This window comes from Anas acuta, chromosome 2 (genome assembly GCF_963932015.1).
Source record: "Anas acuta chromosome 2, bAnaAcu1.1, whole genome shotgun sequence".
Lineage (NCBI taxonomy): Eukaryota > Metazoa > Chordata > Aves > Anseriformes > Anatidae > Anas > Anas acuta.
The window spans coordinates 47,773,720-47,797,711 of NC_088980.1; the positions used below are offsets into that span (position 1 = coordinate 47,773,720).

The following is a 23,992-nucleotide window of genomic DNA, read 5'->3' on the forward strand; positions in this document are numbered from 1 at the left end:
TAGTGAAATCTATTAACACCCATCAAAATGAGTGATGCATCTTCAAGGAGAGACATTTGTCATGAGGACTTTCAAATGCATCCGCTTTGACCAGGACAAAGTGGCCATCAACATTAACAACACGGAAACAGAATTTCAAAGCCAGTGTTATTAGAGGAACTGAACATGTAGTGAAGTTGGGTGTTACATTTCTATCTTTTTGCTCTTTAAAACTCTTGCACTGAGCTCTGGTCACTAAGCACAAAACCCAAGTGGGTGTGGTGCTCTAATTTAACAAGTGGAAGCTCAACTGAATGATAGCTAATAATAGGACACCAAATAATCATTTCTTTCCATAGATCACAATTTGCTAATAATGAAGACTGCAGTCATTTTAACCTGATCTCTTAGGTATGTCTTGACTTGGCCAAATCAACGAAGTCCAGAAATACTTGAGCTAGCTCTAGTGCTAAAATCATTCTAGCTACAGGAACAAAGATCGACTTATGGGATAACTGGGTAAGTTAACCCCTTCAGATCTTAGTATGAGACTAAGATCTAAATCCCAAAGTACCTTGGGCAACACTATAATGTCCTAGAAGGAAGGACATCGGTATGTGCCTGGAAGATATACCTGTAATTTCACTATGCTTTGGTGCTTGGGATACTTGCTTTGTGTCTCATTAATCAATTTACATTTGTCAATTACAAGAAGCACTTTTTTGGTGAACTGAAATAAAGAGAAACTGTGATTTTTCCACTGCACTTAGTTTTATAGGTCACATAATCTGATACACTAGGAGCTAGCAGTATGATTATTTCTATCAGTATTTTTTTTTCTGCTTTATGTTCAATAACTAAAGTTACTTTTCAAAAATACATTTGAAAACAGATAGATAATATATGTAGAAGTTGTTACAACAACAAAAGGTAACTGCCAGATACATAGTCCTTAAAACATAGTCTTCAAACATCTTCACATTTTTTTTAATCTTCCCTTAAGATTTATGTTGCCTGATACATCTAGAACCTAGAAATTACATTAAAAGCTTTGAAAAGATAGGTAAATAAAGCAGTGTCATTTATAATAATCCCAGATCATGATCGGTACTTTCTCAGGTGAGTGTGTTAAGCAGAAAACACTTAGTTGCTCCTACCCAAACACCTCCTCCCACAGCTAACAAACATAAAATTTGTTTCATTCACTTTTGTAACCAAAATGCACACCTTGCCTCAGAGCAAATACCAGCATACAGACATCAAGGGTCTTTGTTATTAGTATGCTGCAGATGTGTATTTTTGTATTTCAGAATGTGCTAATCTGATGACAAACAGATTTCTATTGGATGTCCTAAATCTAGCACCCAACAACTGTGACACAAAGACTCACAAGATACTTGAAAATTAGGAAGAGAAAAGCAAAGAGAGACTGAAACTGAAAGAAGATAAGAACAATTATTAGTGTAATTTGCAAGAGACAAAGTCATTGTGGGATTCTCTTCAGTCTAAGGAGATTCTGTATTTAAAAGTGCAAATCTCTTACAGTACATTCAACATTTGCATCTTCACTGTCACTAGGTTTCTTGGAGGGTTGTTTTATACCGTTGTTCATCAGTGGAAAATACAGTCTTATGTGCAAGCAGTAAAACATTGACCAAAATCATCCTGTAAAATAAGGACTCATTTCAACACATGAGAATTCCTTTATGGTACTTCAAGAAGCTTGAGCAAATTTTAGTCTACTTCTGAAAAGACTCGTTACTTGCCCAGATGTGTGTCCTCTGCCTCAGCACTGAGGGGTTCTCCTTTCAGAGGAGTTCTTCACAGCTCACCTTTCACTGTCCTTTCAGAACACCTTCACCTTGCAGCTGACTAGTTTTTGCTCTGTGTGACATGGTGTTGCACTGATTGAAAGCATATTTTACTGTTTCACTTCTTCGCTGAGAAGAAGCCAGTAAGGGGTTAAGCTGAAAATACTATGTCCTGCCTCCCCAGCTCAAGGATTAATTTGATCATTCTTCAGGGATTCCCTCTTGTATGAGTCACTGTTAAGACAGACTCCCCACGCAAGGAGGCCAGGATAATGCCATTCCTCCAGAGATTACAACAGCTGAGGGCTAGCCCTGAAGACTGAGAGCTTGGGACTCATGCTTGGAAAAACATTCAGCATACCACAATGTGCTCAGCAGACTTAAAGAAATTATTCAGACAGAAGGAAAAAAAAAAAAAAAAGCACACCAAAAGCCAAACAAAAAGTGTTCTCAAGCTCTCTGCATTAACCAATTAAGTATGCAGACTAGCATGAATTAGACGAGCTCACAGAGACTTGCCTCCTAGATTGGGGACTCTGCCTAAATAAGGACTGAAGACATGAGATCCTGTAGTATAGTGCTTACATTTTCTATAAAGGATATTTTCTCCTTATGAGTGCAATTATTCCTGTGATCCTTTACTTTGTAATAGCTGTATTTGGCTGTTACCCACTCGGAACGTGATTAACATTTCGAATTCAAAAACAAAAGCAGCAACAGAGGCAAAACTAATGAACGTCTCCAGCTAATCACAAAAGTTCATAACCAGCTTTCTAAAAGAAAGAGGAACTATGCTGCCGTTCCTTCTCCTGACCTATTTTCATACATATGGAATAGCTGAAAGGGAAAGAAACACTGCTTGCATTTTCAGAAGTGAAGGCTGGTAATGCTTTTTCATTTCTCATTAGGGTAACTCTGCCCCAAAATTGAGCTGGAGGTGTCTGTCACTAAGACAATGATGCACCATGCTTGTTTGTTTCAAATGCATCAAGCTGTGTTAGGCAATGTAGCAGACAACTCATCACACAGGCCCTAGAAATTGCTCAGTTGGGATTCACCAGCAAAATTCCTTTCTGAGCCATTCCTCGTGACACAATTGCCTTATGAATCAGAAGCTGGGCAGCTGGGAGACTAATGTAGGCTGGGCAGCTCCTGAAGATGCTTTCAACTTTAAAGGCTCAGCCTCTGCTGGTGTACTTCCATGCACCCTGCAACTGCACCAAGTCTGCTGTGACACCATTAAAACTAGGCAGGCACAGCTTCAGATCAGACTGGTACTAGTGACTTAATGATAGTGTTTGTTCTTCATTGACTGGCTCCTGCAGTGTTTCCAACCACTTCATGCCCAGGGTCAGGGGGAAGCATTCAAGGAGATCTCTGATGATGCTTTTGTGAAGAGGAAACACTCCTGCATGGGCCAATCCTACGAACCCATGCACCCAAGCAGTTCACCACCTGGGTTTTTCGGAGCGATGGGCAAAGCCTTTGATCATTTCCTTCATCGTTAACACACCCAGTATGCAACTATACACTTCATTTACACAAAACCTTCATTTCTCACAATTTCTTTAAAATGTTGCATGTATGTAGATGTTTCCTCTATCTGCATGCTGCCTTTGTGCAGTGTCACTTTTCTTTTTCTTGAGGGAGAAACGACACCAAGTCAGGACCCCACCGGGCTACTCAGCTCGTCCCCTGGGAGCTGAGCAGGCACCTGGGATAGGGTCTCTGCTCGCAGGGAGGCCTGACTGGGTGCGCTGTCACAGCTGGAGGAGCGCCCAAGACACTTTAAAAGTTCAGGGGGGGGGGTTCAGCCAGCAGCTGAGGAATCCATGGCGTGAGCCAGCGCCACGGAAACCCTTTCCAAAACAAGACTCAAAACTGCTCTTAACTATCTCATTTCAGAGCCTGACTCGAGCTCGCAGCCTGCACCCTGCTGCAGGGGTGCGCACGCGAGTGACTGCGTGTGACACACACACCTCCAGCCCGAACCTGCGTGATGGACCCAAAGAGGGACCCAGGGGGGGACCTGGCTGCCCGAGGCTGCAACCAGCCTGCCAGGGGTCCCGCTGGGGGTCCTGACAGCCCACGGCAGTCTGCCTGCTGCTGCACCTGCCGCAGGGTGGGTGAAACATGCAAAAGAAAACGTGACCACAGCGATGATGCTGTCCCCATTTGGCTGAGATTTTAAAACTGTGGGGGGGGGGGCGGGGAATAGGCAGATGGGAATCTAGTTTGAAAAGGCATACCTGGTGCTTTCTCCACAAAGATGACTTTGGAGTCTTGCAGAAAGTTATGGCCGGTCAGGATCATTTTTTTCCCTCCGATAACAGGAAAGCTGTCAGTACTTTGCTTCTCCACCAGAGGCAGTTCTTGGGCAGATCTCTGAGCTGGAAAGTTATAAGAAAAAAAAAAAGGCAACCACATACACAAAAAATTAAATACTGCATCAGAGAGAGACTTAATGCTTACAGTCCTTACCCTTGTAAGATAAACTGAGTTTGATATAGAAAAGGTCAGAAGGTTTGCAGGAAACACATTTGTTTTTCAAGCACGTTGGTCATATGCTGTCAAACACAGAAGTACAATTCAAAAGGCTCACAAAAAAAAACAAACAACCAAAAAAAAAACCAATAAGCTGTTTAAAACTTACCTTGACCTGTACTGTACCAAAAAGCATATTTTATTGAAATTTGTTTATTTAAATTATTTTATTTTTAATTAAATTATTTAAAAATATTTGTTTAAAAATTGTTTATTTTTTTAAATAAACACTGTTTATTTAAAATAAATTTTAAAATAAATTAAATTAAAAAATGTTGTCTCTAAGACATAAAAGGATGCTTTGTCTATCACATATCCGCCATGTGCTTACAAGGCACACATGAGAACAAGACCATCCATGTTCAAAATGCGTTTCAATCACTACAACTGTATTTTCAATTCTTCAAATGGTCTTTCACTAGAAACCATGGGCCTCACAGTACAGCAAAAGTTCACAGGTTGGAAAGCCTGTTTCACCCCCAACTGTAACACGGAGTGAACATGGCTGTACTTCAAGGGATGACGTGACATTTTATCCAGCTTACATGGTTCCTCCCGGTGTCACATGCATTAAGAGATGCATGAAGATTTTGGCACCAGCTTATTCCACATTCTGCACTGGAAATAACACTAGCACTTTTTTTTTTTTCTTTTTTTTTCTGCTCCTTTGAGGAGGCATGCACCATACTTTGGCTCATTACACAGTCCTCAAAACTTCAGGTCACTGATACAAATCCAATCATCTTTATATTTATTAGCCTCCTGAGCTTGGCATATTTGGATGGGCATTTCAGGGTGTATTCATACTGTAGCCTTATCCTACCACACAGCAGTTGAAAAAGTCTCACGAGCTTTAACACAAGCAGGATGAAACCATGACTCCTCTTTTTTTTTTTTTTGCTTTTTGCTTTGCTTGTTAACCTAGAACTTGCTCTTGAATACGAGTTTGGCTTGAAAATGAAACAAAGGGAAAATTATTCATCTCATACATATCCTGGTCAGAAGACAGAGCTTTATGCCAGTCTACTTGATACAGGTATGGAGGCTTTAGTATTCTTCAGAATAACATCATCGTATTTTAATGTATGATAAGATATGATCCCTTCCCATCAACAACACTCATTTGTTTATTTAAATGAATGACTGTGAAGGAGGGAAGCTATAACTGTTGCTATAACAGCACTATCCTTTCCTACATTTGACCCTCTTGCAGAATTGGACTACTGGAGTGGCAGCAGTGCTACCATACACAGAAGGATGGGGGTACTGTCACTGATCTGAAAGTCACTGCCTTTGCAAGAGGAATGCAGAGATGCTCTTTCCTGTAGATTCTCCATTAACAATCCATGAAAAAGCACCATGCTTCCAAGAGATCAAATTTTGAGATCAAATGGTTGAGCTTTCTTCCCCATACCCTGCACACCCAATCCCCAGAGTTCACCCCTCACATACCCCCTGGCTATGAAGTTGTTCCCTGCCCTGGCTGCATCAGAGAGATCCACTTTATCAAAATCAACTCCCCAAAGGGCAGAAAGCAACTGGAGGTGCATCAAGGGTAGCAGCTTGAGGGAGGACGGCCTTCCCTCAGGGGGAAGTGAGGAGCAGCCAGGGGCTGGCATGCACTGCGGTCAAATATCCCTCAGGATGTGTATGGAGTGGGAGGACTGCTGCAAATTGCATGCTGGTTTAGTGGGACAAAAGGATGTAGCCAGGGAGGGCTATAGCAATGAATAAGCATCTGGCCTTTTGTCTCCTAATCCGAATCCAAAAACCTTAAAAACCTTTGTCTGTCTGTCCAGGTGACCAAAATAGCAATGGCAGTTAGACTGAAATTCAGTTTTCACTACTTATGCAGGAGTGTTAAAACTACACGGAGCTAATTGATTTTGTCTTGTGTATGCACACGTGGCAGGTTGAGGACCAAAAATGATATAGGTGTCTTTGGAGGGTGCGTCAGTGTATCTGATAAAAAGCAGTCTGGTCAATCAAAGAGACCCCAGTACGGAAACTTGGTTTCTGGAGGTTTTCTGAAGCCACAGGCAGCTTGTACCAATGTGTCAGCTGTAGCGTATTGCTAGCTCCTCATCAAAGGGATAGGTTTTTGTTTGCTGTTTTTTTGCTTTATGTTCGGGAGAGAGAGAGTGACTACGACATGATAGCTGTTTTCCAAAACTCCTACAGCAGTTGTCTGTATGATAGTAAGTCATAAAAAAAGCTACAAGTCTTGTCAATTCCAGGTCTACCATTAGTTAGACAGCACTCTATTTCTGTTTCAAGTGCATTCTTTCCTATAAAAAGATAAATGCACAAAGCGACACATTTTTTCTAAGACAAAGGTATTCGTTTTCAATATAAAATATGTGTTTTTGAAAAGCAAAGCAAGGTCCAATTAGACAGGTACAGCAAAACCAACGTTTTGCATGTCGGTGGACAAAGGCTGCATGTTGGGTGGCACAATAGCTGGCAGGAGAAAGATGTCTGTTGTTACTTACAGCACTCAATGGGGTTGGAAGCTACTTGCAGAGAGAGGGTCCTCCCATTGGACTGGGGGATGTGAACTCGGAAGACCAGCCTCACACGTGTGTTCTTCCGCCCAATGTCTGTTTCTCCCTTCCGCAGCTCAATGTCAGAGTTTCTGAGCTTTAATATTCCAGCACAGTCGATACTATCCAAAAGGAAACATAGAGCAATTCAATTAATTTCAAGCAGACTTCAGAAAGACACAAGCATGCAGTTTCTTCCTTCTCTCCTGTACATCTTTCTTAAAATAATGTGCCAGAAACAGCCCCATGGCCAGGCTAAAGGGAACAGACTTCATGAAGTCTAGTACTTACATCCAGAAGTAGCCTAGTTCAGGTTATCAGCAGTAATGCATACTAGCTGCAGTTAAGCACACAAATTTAGGACGTTACTTCAATTGCCAAAGGAAATAATCTAAAAGATCCTCCCTCCCCAACACACCCTGTAAAGATGGAGCTTACAGATTAATTGAAGACCAAAGAAATAATGAGATTAAGGAAGTCTATGGGATGCAACAGTAGTACACAAAGTGTTACTAACCTAGAATGCAGGCATACTTACCTGTTACAGTTAATTTGGATAAAAATATCCCACGATTTTTATTCTACGGCAAAGTCCTAAAAATGCTTATTAATGAGCATAGCTCTAACTGAGTCTGTCCTACTGTCAACATGTTTGTATTTGAATGAACTGGAAGGACTCCCAGGCTGAGCATGGAGCTGAAGCTCTGAATGAAAAAAACTAAATCCAGGGTTCTCTCTCCACATTACGAAAAAATGTTTTTTGTTTGTTTGGTTGGTTTTTGTTTGTTTTGTCAGAGAGAACTCTTACTATTTAAGACCTCTCTTGCTCCTATTTTTTAGTTTTGGTTTTCTTGTGGATGAGTCAGAATTTTTGTCAAAGCAAATTCCAATAGAGGAAGTTCACAGAACAAAAGCTATATAAACATACACACTCAAAAACCCACTGCAAAAATACCTCTGCTTTGGCCACGGCTACAAAGCCTGCATGGCAATTTCTGCTGGGTACTGGTCTCTGGCATGCATTTCATTGCATTGAATATTCATAGTTTAATTTTATTTTGCATTCAAAGAGTTTAACTCCCCCTCCAGACCTTTGAAGCTCTGTTCTAAAGTAAACTGCAAACAAGAACTATGGTAGCCTGGTTTTGACCTGCATTTTGTCTAAAGTATGGATTTCAGAGTAACAAAAAGGTCCTTGCTGATATGATCAAAGAAACTAGTGAATGTCTTAAAGCTTCTCAATATTATCAGAGGAAGCCGGAAGAATTATGAAATATTTGTACATATGTCAAAATTCTACACATATTAGTCCAGACTCCATAAGATTCAGAAGAGACAAAGCACGTAAATTTAGACTGGTAAGGTCATGGATATTAAAATCTGAAATCAATAGGAGTAGTTAAATGTGCAAAAGTTAAAATGTGCAGATAAGCTTCAGTGTTTTGCTGAATCAAGGCCTAAATACACAAAGTATCCGTGAGAAAAGTCCTTGGCTCTAAATTTCAATTCATTGTTAGCACTACATGAGGTTTCAGACTACTGACATGTAATGCCAAAGCATTGTTTGTGGTTCTTGAGAGAACTCTACTATGATCTGGCACGCGTGTCATAAAAATATTCAGCTTGGCTCCAGAATTGTGTGACTCCAGAACTGTGTGACTACCTTTATTCTACAGAGATGATGATAGAAACAGTAATAGTGTTCCTAGGTGGCCAACAATATTATTCATACTGGATAAAAAAAAGGCCAAAGAATTTTTTGTGGGTGCAAATTGGTGAAATTTCAATAACCTCAGTGGATCCGTGCCAACTTGCAATGACAGAAAATGAGGCCAATTATTTTGCTGGTTTGTCATGACTTTAAACACAATGAAGTCACAGAGGTCCTCAGTTCTTGAGTGATTGCCCTAATTCCGGCTGGCAAAGCAGTTAAACACATTCTAGCTCTTCTATTTACACGATGAACTCCAGTGCAGGTTCTGCACAACACTGCAAACTAGATTCTAATAACTGCTACGTGCAGAATAGCTTCAGGTGTATGATACCATTTTTCACTACATTAAGATGCAAAAAACAGTGTATGAATAACAAGGAGTGAAACCGTGGTTTTAGAAAGCTCCCTGGGATTTTCCCATGGTCTTTGTTGTGGTGAGGCCAAATTTCCGGCTTGCTTTCTGTCTGTTTACCTACCTATCTTTCTACCTACCTATAAATCCAAGCAAACGTGCATTCATCTCTATATAAATCTGCATACACACACGTTTATACATATACCAATTGATGTACATGCACACAAGCACATACAAATTCCTCCCAAGGCACATAACTCAGAAAAGGGTTACAATCATTTGAATGAGGGGTGGAGAGGGGAGGGGATGAAATCATATGGAGGGTCTCGTGTATGTTACACATGCAGCAGGATATTTGACACTTTATACACAATCTTATAATAAAATTTACCTGTGTGCAATGGACCTATGGGTCACTTCATGAACACTCAGACTCCTATTAATTCAGAATTTCTTAGATGGAGATGCTTGCTTTCCTGCACAGGACTAAACCACTTTAGTAATGGTAATCTCTAAGTTTATTCATCTTTACTCCTTTGTTGAAAGTTTTGCTTCTAAACAAATGCCATTGACAAATGCTGATTTTTATTACATAAGAAATAAGAATAGTTTTATTTGTCTTGAAAAAGGTTAGGTTACTTGGAAATGCCCTCTAAGAGATTCCATTGACATCCAAAGATAAATTTTAATAGGCCCTGTTCCTTGTGCTAGCACGTACAGGAGTAAGAGGTGTCATATTTAGAAACTAAATGCAGGAGCTGAGGTAGGAGATATTTAGAGCTTGGTAACTGAGATACTTATTTTAAATGGCAAATAAGCACATTGGCTGAAACTCTAGAATGAAAGCAATCAGTTGTCATAAATATTTGCGAAGTTCATTTTGTTGTTAAGCTGATGAGGGGCAGTTTGTCCTGGCAAAGCTATGAAAACCTACTACTACTGAGAGAAATTAAAAAAAGAAAAAAAAGACTGGAAGAGGAAAATAGTGTACATAAAAAAAAAATAAAAAAAAAAAGAACTAACCAACCCAAACAAACAAACAAAAAAACCACAAAGCAATAAAGAAGAAAATAAGTGGGGAGACCAGGAGGAGACTGCTAAGTTGTCAGATACAGTATCTGGGTCTTACATTGCTCTCATGTTGTTCTCTGGAAGCAGTGGAATTTCCAAGACTTTGGTGTTCGAAAGTATTGTTTCGTGGCTGGTGGTGGAAACGGTCTTCCCTGTGATTCGGTGAACTTGGTAGAAAGCATGGGGTCGCAGCAGGCGGTCGTCTGCAGTCCCAATGAACAGCTGTAGCGTGAGCGGCTCGCTTTCTAAGTAACCGTGTAGCTGGCAAGAGAACAGAAAACGCCCACTGAGCACCATGCACATAAACTGCTAGGAATCAATTAAATTTTTATAAGCAGGAGAGCCTAATTCAGGGAGAGAACTTGTGACAGGTGCTATGTGTTAAGTTCCCCCCTTCAATTTTTCCTGTAACGTAATATTGGTACAATAAAAAGGTGCACTCAGAAAATGTCTCATTATCCTAGAAGACCTGAGGCACTTTAGATGGGGTGAACTTTTGAGCGCTCCTGCTACGTCCACAGAAAACTTCGCATAAATTCTGTTGCAGAGTTTGGCAAAAAAAACAATGAAGTCAATGTTCCCCTGCAGTACGGAGAGAGGGTGGCAAAGCCAATGGAGTTTGCAAGTGGAAAGGAGCAAAACTCATACACCTATGAGCTTCCTGGATCGTCCCACATGCAGAGCAGGCTGCTGCTCAGGACACCTTCGCTCATTAGCTGATTTTTATGTTGGTGAATACTGCCTGGAACAGAATGGAGATAGATCATGTGTACATGAATTGTTGCACCGTGTGTGTCAAATACTTGTTATAATGGCACAGAAATCTCATTGAAGTTACAGGGCCTAACTTGAACCTCACGTACGTTAGTTACAGTGACCTCTCCGATGCCAACAAGAGTTATTTCTGCTACATGCCACAGCAGAAGCAGGGCCTGACCTCATCCTGCCCCCTGTCAGCCTCTGCCCTGAAGAAGACACTCCGGGTTTACACTGGTGCAAAGGAGGCCACAGCCCAGTGTGTGTCTGGGGACAGCAGACAGGCATGGGAGTGAGCCCTGCACATCCTGCTCCTCCATCATTAGCATCTGGCTGCAGTAAAGCCCAGGACATGAAAGCTGATGGAGCTTGTCAGACTGGCAGATGAGGGAGGTACAGAGTGGGAGGAAGCTCCCAGTTGCATATGCCTGCTCCAGCACCTGGCTAAAACTGGCAGGCATGTGGCAAGCCAAAGCTGGTGATGGCTCATGCCACCACACTGTGCCAGGAGAGCCTGCCACTGCATACAGAACATGCCCCAGACAGGCGGAGAGGTTTTACATCTTCCCTTCGCCTGCCCTTACTGCTGCCCAACGCAGGCCTGCCATGCCTCTGCTCCAGCCAGCTGGGCCTGGAAGCTCCAGCCTTTGCATCAAGCCATGGTGCTGGCAGACATGACACAGAGCTCACAGCACCCATGAGCCACAGCCCTCAACCTCCTCTGTGTTACTGGCACTTGTACACAAGTCCAAAGCCACATAAAGCTGAAAGCCAGTGGTTGATATTTGTATTCTGGTTGCTTTCACTCTACTTAAATCTTAAGAGGTCATTTTTATCTTCATAATCATCAAAGATCCATCTCTCCAGGGTATTTTAACGCCTGGAGACATTTTCACACATTTTAATATCTGGCAATGGGAATTCTATTAGGGACAAAGATCTCAAGTCATTAATACTCTTTGAGCATGGCAAGATTCTGGCGAGTGCAAACACAAGCACAAAGCCTTCATGCTGCTATCAAATATGCTGACAGCAACAGGAATGCACAATGGTAATTTTTCAGATGCTACGGATGCCAGAGAGCAAGGAGGGACACTGTGACTATGAACATCTTCCCAACACCAATCAGGTGTGTTACAGATTTTTCACCCCATGCTTTGGCCAGAATAGCCAAAAGGAAAACAGAAATGCTTTGTTTAACTTGATGTAACAGTTTTTACGTTCTTATCCAAAATGTGGATGCCAGGAGGGCATGGGCAGGAGGGGACTCGCTTCCAGCTCTACAGTACTTTATCAGATCTGCATTGTTCAGACCATGCAAAGCCAGCTCGCAGCCGGGGTGGGCAGGCTGCGCTCCATTTTCCATATCGGCATTGTCAAATTGAAAACACATTAATGGTAGCTTTAAAATCCGACTTTTCAACTTGCTTCTCTGTCATTCCCTTCCCCCAGCTTTCTATTTGTTTTTCCACTGAGGGTTTGCTGCCTGAGATTCTCCCATCAACCTAGATCAAGCAAGACGGTCTGTAGCCATGCCTTTAATGCACGTAGCTCATTGCAGAGGAGGCTGGAGGCTATACTGCTTTCATTAACTCCTCCACACCTCTGCCCTTTCCCCAGAACAGAGCACTGCAGTATTGTCAAAATGGCAGAGAGAGGAAAGCAGACCTCAGCCTAAGTGCTCACTTCAAGGAGGTGCCATGGCCAGGTCTTTCAGTTCAGTTACCAGCCTCAGAGACAGGAGCAGCAGGGGAAAGGCTGCTTCTCTGTCAGGTCACAAACAAACAGTGGCAGCAACTTTCTAATTTGCTGCTTGAGTAACTGCAGGAAGCTGCATTTCCAAGGTTTCAGTAGGAGACCTTAACAAAAGTTTTTTCTTTTTCCTTTTTTTTTTTTTTTCCCAGCAGGAGTTTTAAATATGCTTGCCATGAGGCTGAGCTTCACTGTACTTCAGCAATCCCCAACCCCCCTGTCTCTGACCCCACCATCAGTTGTCTGTGCAGCCACCGCCTGAACCAATATGATGTGCTTCTAGTGCAAAAACAGGGTAGCCCCCAAAACACCCAGCTCCTACAACTGGCAGCAGAAAGACCCTCAACACAAAGATTTGTGCTGTGCTGCAAAAATAGCATTTTCAGGCTCTAACTCCCAGTGTGCAAAGATGCAGCCCAAGCCGCTGGCAAGCAATCACAAATGTGTTCCCAGCACAGCCAGTGACCATGGGGAAGCCACCGTCTTACTCAGCACAGCTCTGTCCCCACGTGCCTCATGGCCATAGCTGTTTACTACCACCACCGGCGCAAGCAGGGGTAGCAGAGTGACCTGGATTCAGCCTGGACTGATCTCACGCCGTGTCAACATTTCCAAAGCCTCAACGTTGAGGCCGTGGTGACGGAGGAGACACGGGGTACTGCTGGGTATTTTTGATTGTAAGCAGCACACAGGTTCGCAGGGGAAAAATGTAACGCAGTGTGACACACAAACCGATTAAATTTCTACAGGAAGCTGCTGGAAGAAAAAGCTACGTAGTTATGCGTTACCACTGGTGACTTCTCTAACGTGTTATGGAGGGTGCTTTTTATGGAGAGTGTAAAATTAAAACAAACTCATATTGAATTACAAGGCTGCTTAAAAAGTAAAAATAGAGCAGCGAGTAACTCATACCTCAATTCAGCAAAAGCAAAATCACACACTGAGGCACCCATATGTTTTACTGAATCAGGGCAAATGGGTCAAAAAATGTTAGTCTTGCGTTAAGTTCTGCTATTTCAGGGTTTATCTTCAAATCAGAACTTGGCTGCTGCCATATCTTATAACCTACTTGTGAGTCTCGGCTTGTGCTTTTCCCACAGGTTTTGTACCAGAAGTCAACCTAAAACCCAAGTCCTCAGCTTTTCATACTCGTCCTCATCCAATAAGCATTCAAATACTGGAAAGTAACTACTAAGATCTCAAATGCATGTTTTGCACTGTTTTTCAAAGCCTGTGATCTTCAAACTAGATTTCTGATTTTTATTTTTATTTTATTTTAAGGCCCTCTTCTAGAGCCCTGCTGGGCTTTGCTAAGCCATGAGCTCTTGCTGGATCCATCACACACTGTTATTCATCCAGCCTCCAGGAGCTCTTCCCCAACTGTTAGTTCTGAACCTGAATACAAACAGTGCTTAGTTTGCTGAACAAACACAAGTTTTCAAGACATGGGAAGTGTCAAAAACATCCAGAAAGATCAGTTTGCTAATCCAGTCTCTATACAGTTGATTTTTGCTGCCCTCAACACAAGTGAAATCCTCACTCTCACTTAACTGTAAGTTTTATGTTCTGCAGTAGGAGGCAACTGATCTCAGATATGTATCTCCCTTTAAGTTTTACCCATTGCATCATATTATTTACTTTTATATTATGTCACATAATCTTGTATGCCAACAGAAGCAATAAAAGAAAACGATGCATGGATTAACATTAGAAGGGGTACATACTGCGGATGACTAATTTTAGATCATGCACCCAAAGCACAATTTCTGTGACAGACAGCATTGAGTTTGGGTGAGTTTTTAGCATGCTGCATATGTCTGGAAAATGGGCATGATTTTACTTACTCTTAGTTGGGCACAGCAAGAATAATCTGTGGCTCCCTTAAAATATAGAGTGACATTACTGTCACATCATTCAACAGAATGAAGATGGGAGCGGTGGTAGTAGAGGCAAAGCTGTGGTATTTTGGGCAGTTATATTTGTCAACAGGTAAAAGGAATACCAAGCAAGATGAATGTAAAACGGAAAGGGGAAAAGGGGGGCTGAATATTTCTGTTGGTTAGGAAAGATTTCACACGTTCACTACATGGATATTTTCCACGCATGCTCTGGAATACTGTACTCGGTATAATGATTCTGTTTCCTGGCGTGCGACATGGGATGCATGCGTCAGACACCCTATTTTTATCCTCTTCTCTGTGTAACACGGTCCCAAAGCTGAAGCTCTTCTCTTAATATCTCAGCAGCTGAGTATGGGTGAAAAAGGCTGCTCGCAGCTACAGGATTCGTAAAAAAGGATGTGCCTTTCCTATCAGACCTGCTTTGCTTGATGATACCTAGATCCAAGTGGAAACAGGCGTACATTTCCCTGCTGTGAAAGTGTAAAGGGCCTTAGCCCCAAATAAGGATCAGATGTACAATGCTTTGAATGAGTTTTCCTTCCCAAATAAAGGTGAGGATACAGCAGTTACCTGTTTTAATACAAAGTAAAGATGCAGGAAAACTGAAGTAGATAAGACCACTGTGGTCCATTTTATTGGTTTTGAAGTGAAAGTAGGTCATAGTCTCCTGTTTTGACTGACCACTGACTAATCTGCTCTTTTCCTTTTTGAACAACACTGTAAAAAAAAATGAACTAGTCTCCAATGATATTTGCATTTACACTGTCTGAAGCTGCTAAGATCAAAATCAGACTTAATTGTGGGTCTGCTTTACACTCCTCTCATTCTATCAAAAGCAGTGCAGTCACCAGTAATTAACACTCAAAACAGGACTGATCACAATTAAGCTCTTCGTCACCTTACATCATCTTATGCAAGAGCGAGAGAGAGACTGCACCGCCTGGATGACTGCCCCACCACACCAAGCTTTCTCTGGAATTCCTAAACCTCTCTGTCACCTCTTTCACAACATCCTCTCCCACCAACACCTCTTGACTCTCACTAGTAAATTGCTACTCATCTTGGCGCACGGTGCCAAAGCAAATCCCAGCCTTTCCCCTGGAGTGCACACCATGGAACAGGCCTTACTGTTCTAGCACGTCCAGTAACCGTGGTTTTAAATGCCAGAAGGTCTTCCTTCGACAGACAGCAAAGCACAAGGAAAATAGCACTATTTCACGCCAGCATTGAATATGTGACTGCAAGGTAGTACCTGACTTAGTCCTGTATCAATCATAAAACAAGGCTTATCACAGACATAAGATGAGCACACCAGATCATAGGGCATACCTATCTTTTTGATACACCGAAAGATATGCCTGGTATGTATGTAAAACATTCGGCAATCGGAATTGAGCAGACTTGTAAAACAGCAAGCAGAAGAAGCAGAGGTGCTCTTAACAAGAACATTAGAAACACCAACAAAACTTCTCCAAACCTCACTGCAGCTACTGAATTTTGAGGATTTTTTTTTCTTTTGCAAATGTTGTGCCCCATCCAGTATCTCAAATGCTATTTCAGAAATTATGCCCATTTTAGAGACTGTGAGGAAAACTTCTATTATTTAAGTCAGGACATTTATTTTAAGAAAGGCAGTTGAAATATTCTGCAAGCTTCCTTCCAAGTGCTTTATGCTTTTGGCATGCTGAAGTATCTGTTGAAATGCTCAGAAAACTACCTGTCATAACAATGAGCTCTCTGTGCCTGTAAAGGCTCCTGGAGGCCACTGAAAGAATGGTCCCATTTTGACGGGAGCCGGGGAGGCAGCCGTGGCTAGACGCACCAGCCAGGTACACCGTCTGTACCCACTGACGCTGTCAGGAAAAAAAGTAAGCTATGCTATGTAATAACTTTTCAGTGTACTTAAAGGGAGTTCTGGGAAAAGACCACAGAAACACCAGTGCTTGTTTTTCGCAGGCACCTAAACAGTACATTTCCCCAGACTCTGACTCTGTAAATATGTTAAATGACTGTTGCTGCTGATTTAGGGCCTAGCCCATCCCAGTGCTTTCAGGGCAGAGCTCTCAGTAATATCAAAGTGGGGCATGACCGGGGACTTCATATCCATCCTCTAAACTACTCTGGAGCTTGTGTTCAATATTCTCCAGGCTGTTAGGTGCTGCGTCCTTCATGATAAGGATGCGCAAAAAAATCCATACGTTACCTCTGTATTGGTAATGAAACTGTAAATATGTGTACTTGTTCTTTGTACATTTGGTACATAATAAAGACTGTGAAAATAAACTCATTTATCTCTCTAAAAATAGTAAGGAAAATATCTACCTTTCTTTTCCAGCCATGTAATTGATGGACATACTGCTTGCAGCAGGTACTTGGCACTTCTGTCTGGTTCCACTTGTACTTCTAGGACTGTTCAAGAAATAACCTGAGCTAGAGTGTTAGCCTAGAGAGAATCATTAGCAAGACTAAACATCCAATCTGGTGAACAGGGACTTCTTTTGCTTATTCTTCCATCAGTGGTTTGGAATGTAATTCCTCAATGCATTCAAAATGGGAAAACAGGATAAAATGTAAAATCTATAAACCAGTGAAATCTCTGAAGTAATTGCTGCTTGTGTCTTTAAGCCAGAGTTTTAGGAGATATACACAGAATAGCTTTATTGCAATCTTTCTCAATCAGTAGGTCTTCAATGTATTTTTGTTTGCTCTTTTTTTTTTATTATTTTTTAGAGTAACTGCACATGATGAATGATAAAATAAAACAAATTGTCATGTTTTAAAAATGTACCTAATAAACAGCCTCAAAAACATAACATCAGTGAGCACTCAGCATTTTGATTTTTTAAAAACAAATTGAAGATCAAGCTGTTTAAACTATAAAGAAAGTACATAAACATTTCAGGCATTGATTTTAGCTGTGAACACCAAGCGTGCATTAAAATAGAGTCATCCCTCTGATTTTTAAGAAAAAACATACTTTTAGCTACCACGTAGAAGTATGAGGCAATGTAAGCTGTTACATCATGGGTTTAAATGGGAAGAGGGAAATGTGGTCCTGTGGGCAATGACTGTCACGTGAAGCAAAGGCTCCGACACCAAGATCAGGAGACCCAGGAATCTATTCTTGTGCTCACTGCAGAGATCCTGCCTGACCTTCGCTTGGGTTAGTCCCTTAGCAACCCTGCTTCAGCTTCCCCGCAGCTCAATCTGCCTAAGGACCTTCTGATGAAGAATCAGAAAGACAGAAATCTACTCCTCTGGGAAAAAAAAAAAAAAAAAAAAAAAAAGACATTAAAAGAATGCCCTCCTCATCACGATACCCCCTTCACTTACTCCTCACAGTTTTGACTCTAAGTTCTAGGGTAGGCTTGGGGAAAAATCATACCTCAGGTGTCCAAAGCCAGGGACTCAGAGGCCCTTCCTTCAGCCTCCCTCTTAAAGCAAACATCTCAATAGCCCCTGCCCATGCTCCAAAGGGCAAGCTGTGCAGCCACAACTTGTGGGGATGTGGGTGACCTGACAGGGCAAGGAGCTGCCCCAGCAGTGCATCCCCGGTGATCACACCTTGGTTTGTCAGGGCTTGCTGCATCCACAGAACATCAACAAACTGCTGTGACCCCTGCCTCAAGGTGGGCTCGTCCCTGTTTCTCTTCAGCTTTATCATCATGCTCTGCAGGTGTGTATTTCAACCGTGTGTCCATTATGCATTTTATGACTCCAGCCCAGAACGGTAAAGGCTGTTGCAGCCCAAACCACACCTAGAGAGAGTCACAGCACAGGAGGTGAACTCCTCCGTTCATTAGCGTGACAGGTACCCCTTCCCTTCGACAGGCACAAAGCATGCAATATTGGGTGCCGTTTTTTTTTGCTTGGGTGCAAAACTCAGGTCCAGACCACATGTCTGCGTGGATGAAAATCAGAGGCGCTAAACTTGGGCCACTCAGATGCTCTTGTACACTGTGTTCTCTAGTAAGAGCACAAACCAAAAAAAAATGAGTCATTCAAAACAGTAGAGCAGATAAACTTCAGAATAAATAAATTAATTAATAGATAAACAAACAGAAAATAAAACACCTCTTCAGGAGATGAGTTTACCCTCTGGCTGTAGGGTATAAATAGCGTATATTTTATGCCAAAAACAGTGTATAATTTATGCCCTGTATGACATAGTATATATGCTACTCCTCACAGTCCCTCACTTACTTCTCATAAAAATGTAACAGGAATTCCTTCAGTTTTTGTGCTGCTTTCAAGATTTATTTTTCCTTTCTGGAAATCCATATTCCTTGGATTCACTTGAACTCTACTTTAAGATCCAAGCGTAGAGTTTGTCCACAAATAAAAATGAGATGGCTTGCTGCTGCAAAGGCAGAGGGTGAGAGCTGGATGGAAGAAAGAGTGAATGAAAAGCAGCAGGAGTGTGTTTTATGTGGCACTTTCTAGGGCTGCCACTTGGACTTAAATTCAACAGTGCAGCAAAAGAGCAGCTGTTCACATCACGATGAATAAATATCTATATAAAACCTCCAGCTGCAAATACGCTGTGAGGAATTATTAATCTTAATGTAATAGAGATGCTGTACACTTAGTCACTGGCTCAGAAGTCATTTCAGTCTCTATCCAGGGAAAAACAGCCTTCGTGGCTGCTGGCTCCCAGCACAGCCGTGAAATCTCCTTGTCTAAACAGCTGCAAGATGCTGCTCCCTATTTCTAGGAAGGCTCTTCCTCCTCCAAAATAGACGTACCTAGAAACCAATCCAGCTCACACTCCTCATAAAATCATTAGACTTATGAGAGTGATGCCCATCAGACTAACTAACAGAAAGGAATTTGTAAATCCTAGAGACACCTTATTTACTGGGACATTGGCAAATCACTACTGTCTGTGTGCCCAGCAAAAGGCCATCTTCTCTGACAAGTCTGAGATGTCCTTCTCCTAATCCTAGCCGTCTCCATCCTCCCTTTCAGGTGACCAAATGCAGCCAGCCCTTTCCACACTACAGCTCTATCTCCACCACCTAGCTGTGCAGCTGTGGGAGGTTCCAACACCTCCACACACCTCCCTGCAGGACAGAACCAGGAGAGTTGTCCCCCGTGGAAGGAGGGAGGGAGGGGGAACCAAAGCCAGGCAGTCCACTAAAATCAAGTTTTCCTTCTCCTGAAGAGACCTGCACTTCCCTGAGGCAGCTGCAACCAGTGCTCATGCAGGAGGACCACCTCTCCCCTGGACAGCTTGTGCTGCTGCACAGCCACCCCGTGTGACCTTTTGGGGCTTCCCACCATGAGCAGCTTGTGTACATAGCTACTATGAAGCTGAACTGCGGGAGACTTTCAAATTGCAATGAGGTAATTTCATGCTGACAACATGAAGAGGGGATTAAAAACCTGGTCTCCTGCTCAGGTCTCCGGCTGCAAGGTGACAGAAGCTGATGCTGCACAGGGTACATAACAGCATGGTTGGCTGAAATCACTGTGATTACACTAAGATCAGATCTCTTTTTAGGTACCTGATTTTATACAGTAGCAGCAAACACAACACAGGCTTTGGGTGCAGGAGGAAGTTCAATACAACAGCTCTCTCCCAGACACTACTTTATCCCTCAATCTCCTCAGTTTCCACTCAAGTTTTTGCCCTCAGCATCTGTTACAGCTTTTGGCTTGGACTGTCATACCCATGGTCATGTGAGAGTTAAAAGAAAAAAATAAATGACAGAAGCACTGCAACATGAATTTATTACACATTCTTAGGCAGATACCCCAGGCAAGCTTATGCTTGCAAACCCACTTCTCATCATGATGTTTACACATCATTCACGTGTAGAAATCTCATATTCGTGCATAAGCATAATCTAAGCCCAGGATCCCTAGGTGTATGTCAGGTGCAGCAGGCAGGAAGGGTTGTAGACCTTCACCATGCTGATGTCTTCTGGAAGGTGCTGGCATTCATCCTACTGACAGCAGAGTACTACTGCCATTATCCATCAGCAATTTCTCCACATGCCCTTTTATCACTTGGCTGCTCACAAGTGCTGTGGTATCTGCGTGCCTTTGAATTCCCATCCCTCTAACTTTAAGGGCCCAGCTACACCTGGAAGCTCTTTGTTTAAGGGTCAAATCTTTTTGCTGTTCACCAAGATGAACCCTAGTTCACATGAGACAAGGGCATCAGACTTCTAGGCAAAATACCCCTGAGGCTCACAGACACCCATGGGACAGCATTAGACCAAAAGTGGTTATTTTCCCCCTAAGTTTTAACCCCTATTCCAATGACATTTGTTTAAACTACTACTGAAGACACAAAGCTGAGGCTATGTTTAAAGGCTTTATCTCTGCAAATATTTGGAGAGCTATAAATACTGAGCCATATTCATAATACGGATATTGGACTTCATGTTCTGTTGCCATGAAAATTACTACAAATACACTTTCAAGTCTTAATTTCTCACTGCATGATAACTGATTTCCAAGAACTCCTTTAAAAAGACAATATAATTCTTATGTAAGACCTCGTACTATTTAATTAGCAATTGGAGTCAAAGGCTACTGCACAGAGCAGGAACTGAAAAGGAAAACTCTGTGATAGAAGCAGACAAAGCACACAGCGCACTAGCACGCCATACTATTGCACGTCTCAAGTGGGAATTATAATCAGACAGCCCATGAGTCAAGCCCTGACTGCCTTCTCTGTTGAGAGCAGGAAGGGAGGTTGTCTGAAGGTCCGAAATAAACCTCCTTGCTTCTTTTGTGAGTAACATGATTACTGATGGCTTCTGAATTTCACAGTGCCTCTGTCCTTTTATTTATGTAGAAGTGAATTAAAGAAGGAAAGCATATTAAAATTTTATTTTATTTTTTTAAATGCAGAGCGAGGATGGCTTTGCCAGTAGAGGAGAGCTGGGCATAGGGTGATCGAGTTCTCTCCAGCTCTGCCAGATAGTTTTTGCTTCATCACAGATACATGACTTGATTAGAGCAGAGAAAATTTCATAACAAGTTTTTATATATTTCCAGCCTGCTCTATGTTTAATCAATTTGTGCTTCAGCCTTCTTGTAAAATAAAAAAACATCAACTGTGCTATGTGGTAGAGTAACCCTTTCTTCACTGTGCTTCACAGCACTTCTCATCCCTTTGATTCTAATCCTTGTGTGTAATTTACACCTGCATTCCTTGAGGGATAAAACAGACTAATGCATTCTCTTGCTCTTCAGAGTCAGAAAAGTGCTGTCTGCAAACATATGCTCTTTAAGGCAGGTTCTGCTTCCATTTTTTCAACCCCCAAAAATGTACCAAAGCGTTGTCATCCCATACACAACATCCATAAACATGCTGCTTGTGATTTCTGTCTTAGAGCAGAAAGAACAATATGCTTTGCCAGGTCACCACACATCTCTGGTCTTGTTCCCCTTCCACAAACCGCCCTTGATCCACCTGGTCCCAGAGCTCTGATCATTCTGCAGTTTTATCTGGGAGCATACCTTCCGTTGAAAGCATCTTAATGCAGTAATAAAAATAGGCCAGCTATATGATATAGCTTAACCTCCAGGCCTTGGCCTCCAAGACAGTCTGATTAAACTGTGAAAAATTCTGAGAGACTGGACTCTACACTGTGAGTTGTTTAAGAGCAATGGTGATATCACCCGTTTTACACACACACAAAAATAATAAAAACTGTCTGTGATATTTGAATCTCTAACAGAAAGAATGTAGCATTTTGGCCTTCCAATTTTGATAGAAATAGAATTTAAAAATGGATGTAGCAGACCAGATTGTCTAACTAACAAGTACAACATGAACAGCATTGCCCAACAGACCACAAGGGCTAAAATGAACTGAAAGACCAGTGATGTCTAACAGTAAGTAATTAAGTAAGTATGAAAGTGTCTTAAGACAAACTTTGTGGAGACACATGGACAATTTTCAAGCAATCATATTAAATAGTCACGATGAGTAGCATTATTTGGCAATTTGCAAAGAATTTCACCCAAAAACTGACCAGCTAATACCACTACCTGCTTAAAGCTTAGTAAGAAAGCTAAATAAAATGTTGCAAATGTCAACGACAGAACCTGCTCATAAAAGCTTTACAGAGGAGATTATTTGCTGCTTAAATGCATGACACCTTGCAGCAATTGGTGTAGCAGGATGTGATCATACAACCGGGATTTGAAGAGGGTGCTGACGGTAACAGTCTCCTTCAAAGGGAGGCATGATGAGTGCCAGTGACCAACACCTGTGCTTTTATACCCCAAACAGAACAGCATTTAGATTAATACATTGACATCAAACATGTGGCTCCAGCATGGGTTAAGTTCCAGGCCTAAGCCAGAAACGTTGAAGTCTTAAAAGCCACTATTCCTTCCATGATACTCATGATGTACCCGGATACCTCAGCTAAGAAATAAATCTTGGTCCTGGGTAACTGGGGAGATCTTAAAGCCTGCTAGGCCCAGTGATACCTAATTATACCTAACACATCAAGCCAAAAAGAAACATGGAAAAGTCAAGTGATTCATGCCCTCAGACTTCAACATCTACAGGCTGAACAACCACAATGACTGCCTTCACAGCCCTCAAAGTGAAATTTGCACTCTGAAGGTGTGACTTACCTGAGCTACTTCAGATGCTCACACCAGAACAAAATTAATAGCTCCCTACACTCTGTAATGACAAGCTTTTCCGTGATCACAGAGAAAAAAACAAGGCAATTAGCTCACTTGCAGACATCTACAATTAGCCAAATAAACCCAAAAACGAAGAGTTGCCCCTGCAACCGACCCAGTACACAGTTCAAAGCATGAGTCTCACAAACCCAGGGCAGTACTGCAAGAAAGGCATGTTACACCTAACCCAAAGAGACATGCAACAGAGCTTCTGTGGGAACATCCCCACAGCGGCATAGTCTGCTACAGGCATAATGCTTTGCACGTCATTGCCATGCATTTTGGGCAGTCACCAGTGACTTTTCAGTTTGGGTACAAGACCATCAACTTGAATCACAGAATGGTTGAGATTGGAAAGGACATCTGGAGGCCCTCTGGTCCAACCCCCTTGCTCAAGGAGGATCACTTTCAGGCACCCTCTGAATATCTTAAACGAAGGAGAATCTGCAACTGATCTGTGATACCAGTGTTCATCTGTGTTCAGTCACCTCCACAGTAAAGAACTACTCCCCGATGTTCGAACAACACTTATGTTCCAGGATGTGCCCACTGCCTCTTGACCAGGAACTGGGCACCAGTGAAAAGAGCCTAGCTCCATCCTCTTTGCATCCTCCCTTCAGGGATTTATACATTAATGAGTTCCCCCCTACTTGAAGATAGGAGTGACCGATTGATTATGTGCTTTCCTGTAGCCACAGGACACTTACCAGTTGCGATAATCAATCAAGTCATGGGAGCCATCCTGCCATGTCTCCATGACCCCAACAATAAATACTGTATCCCTTCAACTGTACACACATCTCTAACTCATCTTGTTTATTCCCCATACTGTGTGCATTAGTATACAGGCACTTCTGAGAAGCACCACTGCTTATTGAGCTCCTCAAAAGAGCCTGGGGGATTTT

General features: G+C 42.1%; 1 protein-coding gene across 7 annotated transcripts in view; it reads right to left on the bottom strand.

Moving 5' to 3' along the window:
* The window catches only part of NFATC1 (nuclear factor of activated T cells 1), a 118,399-nt gene that overhangs the window by 61,360 nt on the left and 33,047 nt on the right, over positions 1-23,992 (bottom strand). For all 7 annotated transcript variants that reach the window (XM_068674692.1, XM_068674690.1, XM_068674694.1 and 4 more), the window contains exons 4-6: positions 10,076-10,278; positions 6,827-6,999; positions 4,040-4,180 (exon numbers count right to left, since the gene is read on the bottom strand). In XM_068674692.1, the coding sequence (XP_068530793.1) occupies positions 4,040-4,180; positions 6,827-6,999; positions 10,076-10,278 (517 nt within the window). The remainder of the gene's footprint in view (positions 1-4,039; positions 4,181-6,826; positions 7,000-10,075; positions 10,279-23,992) is intronic.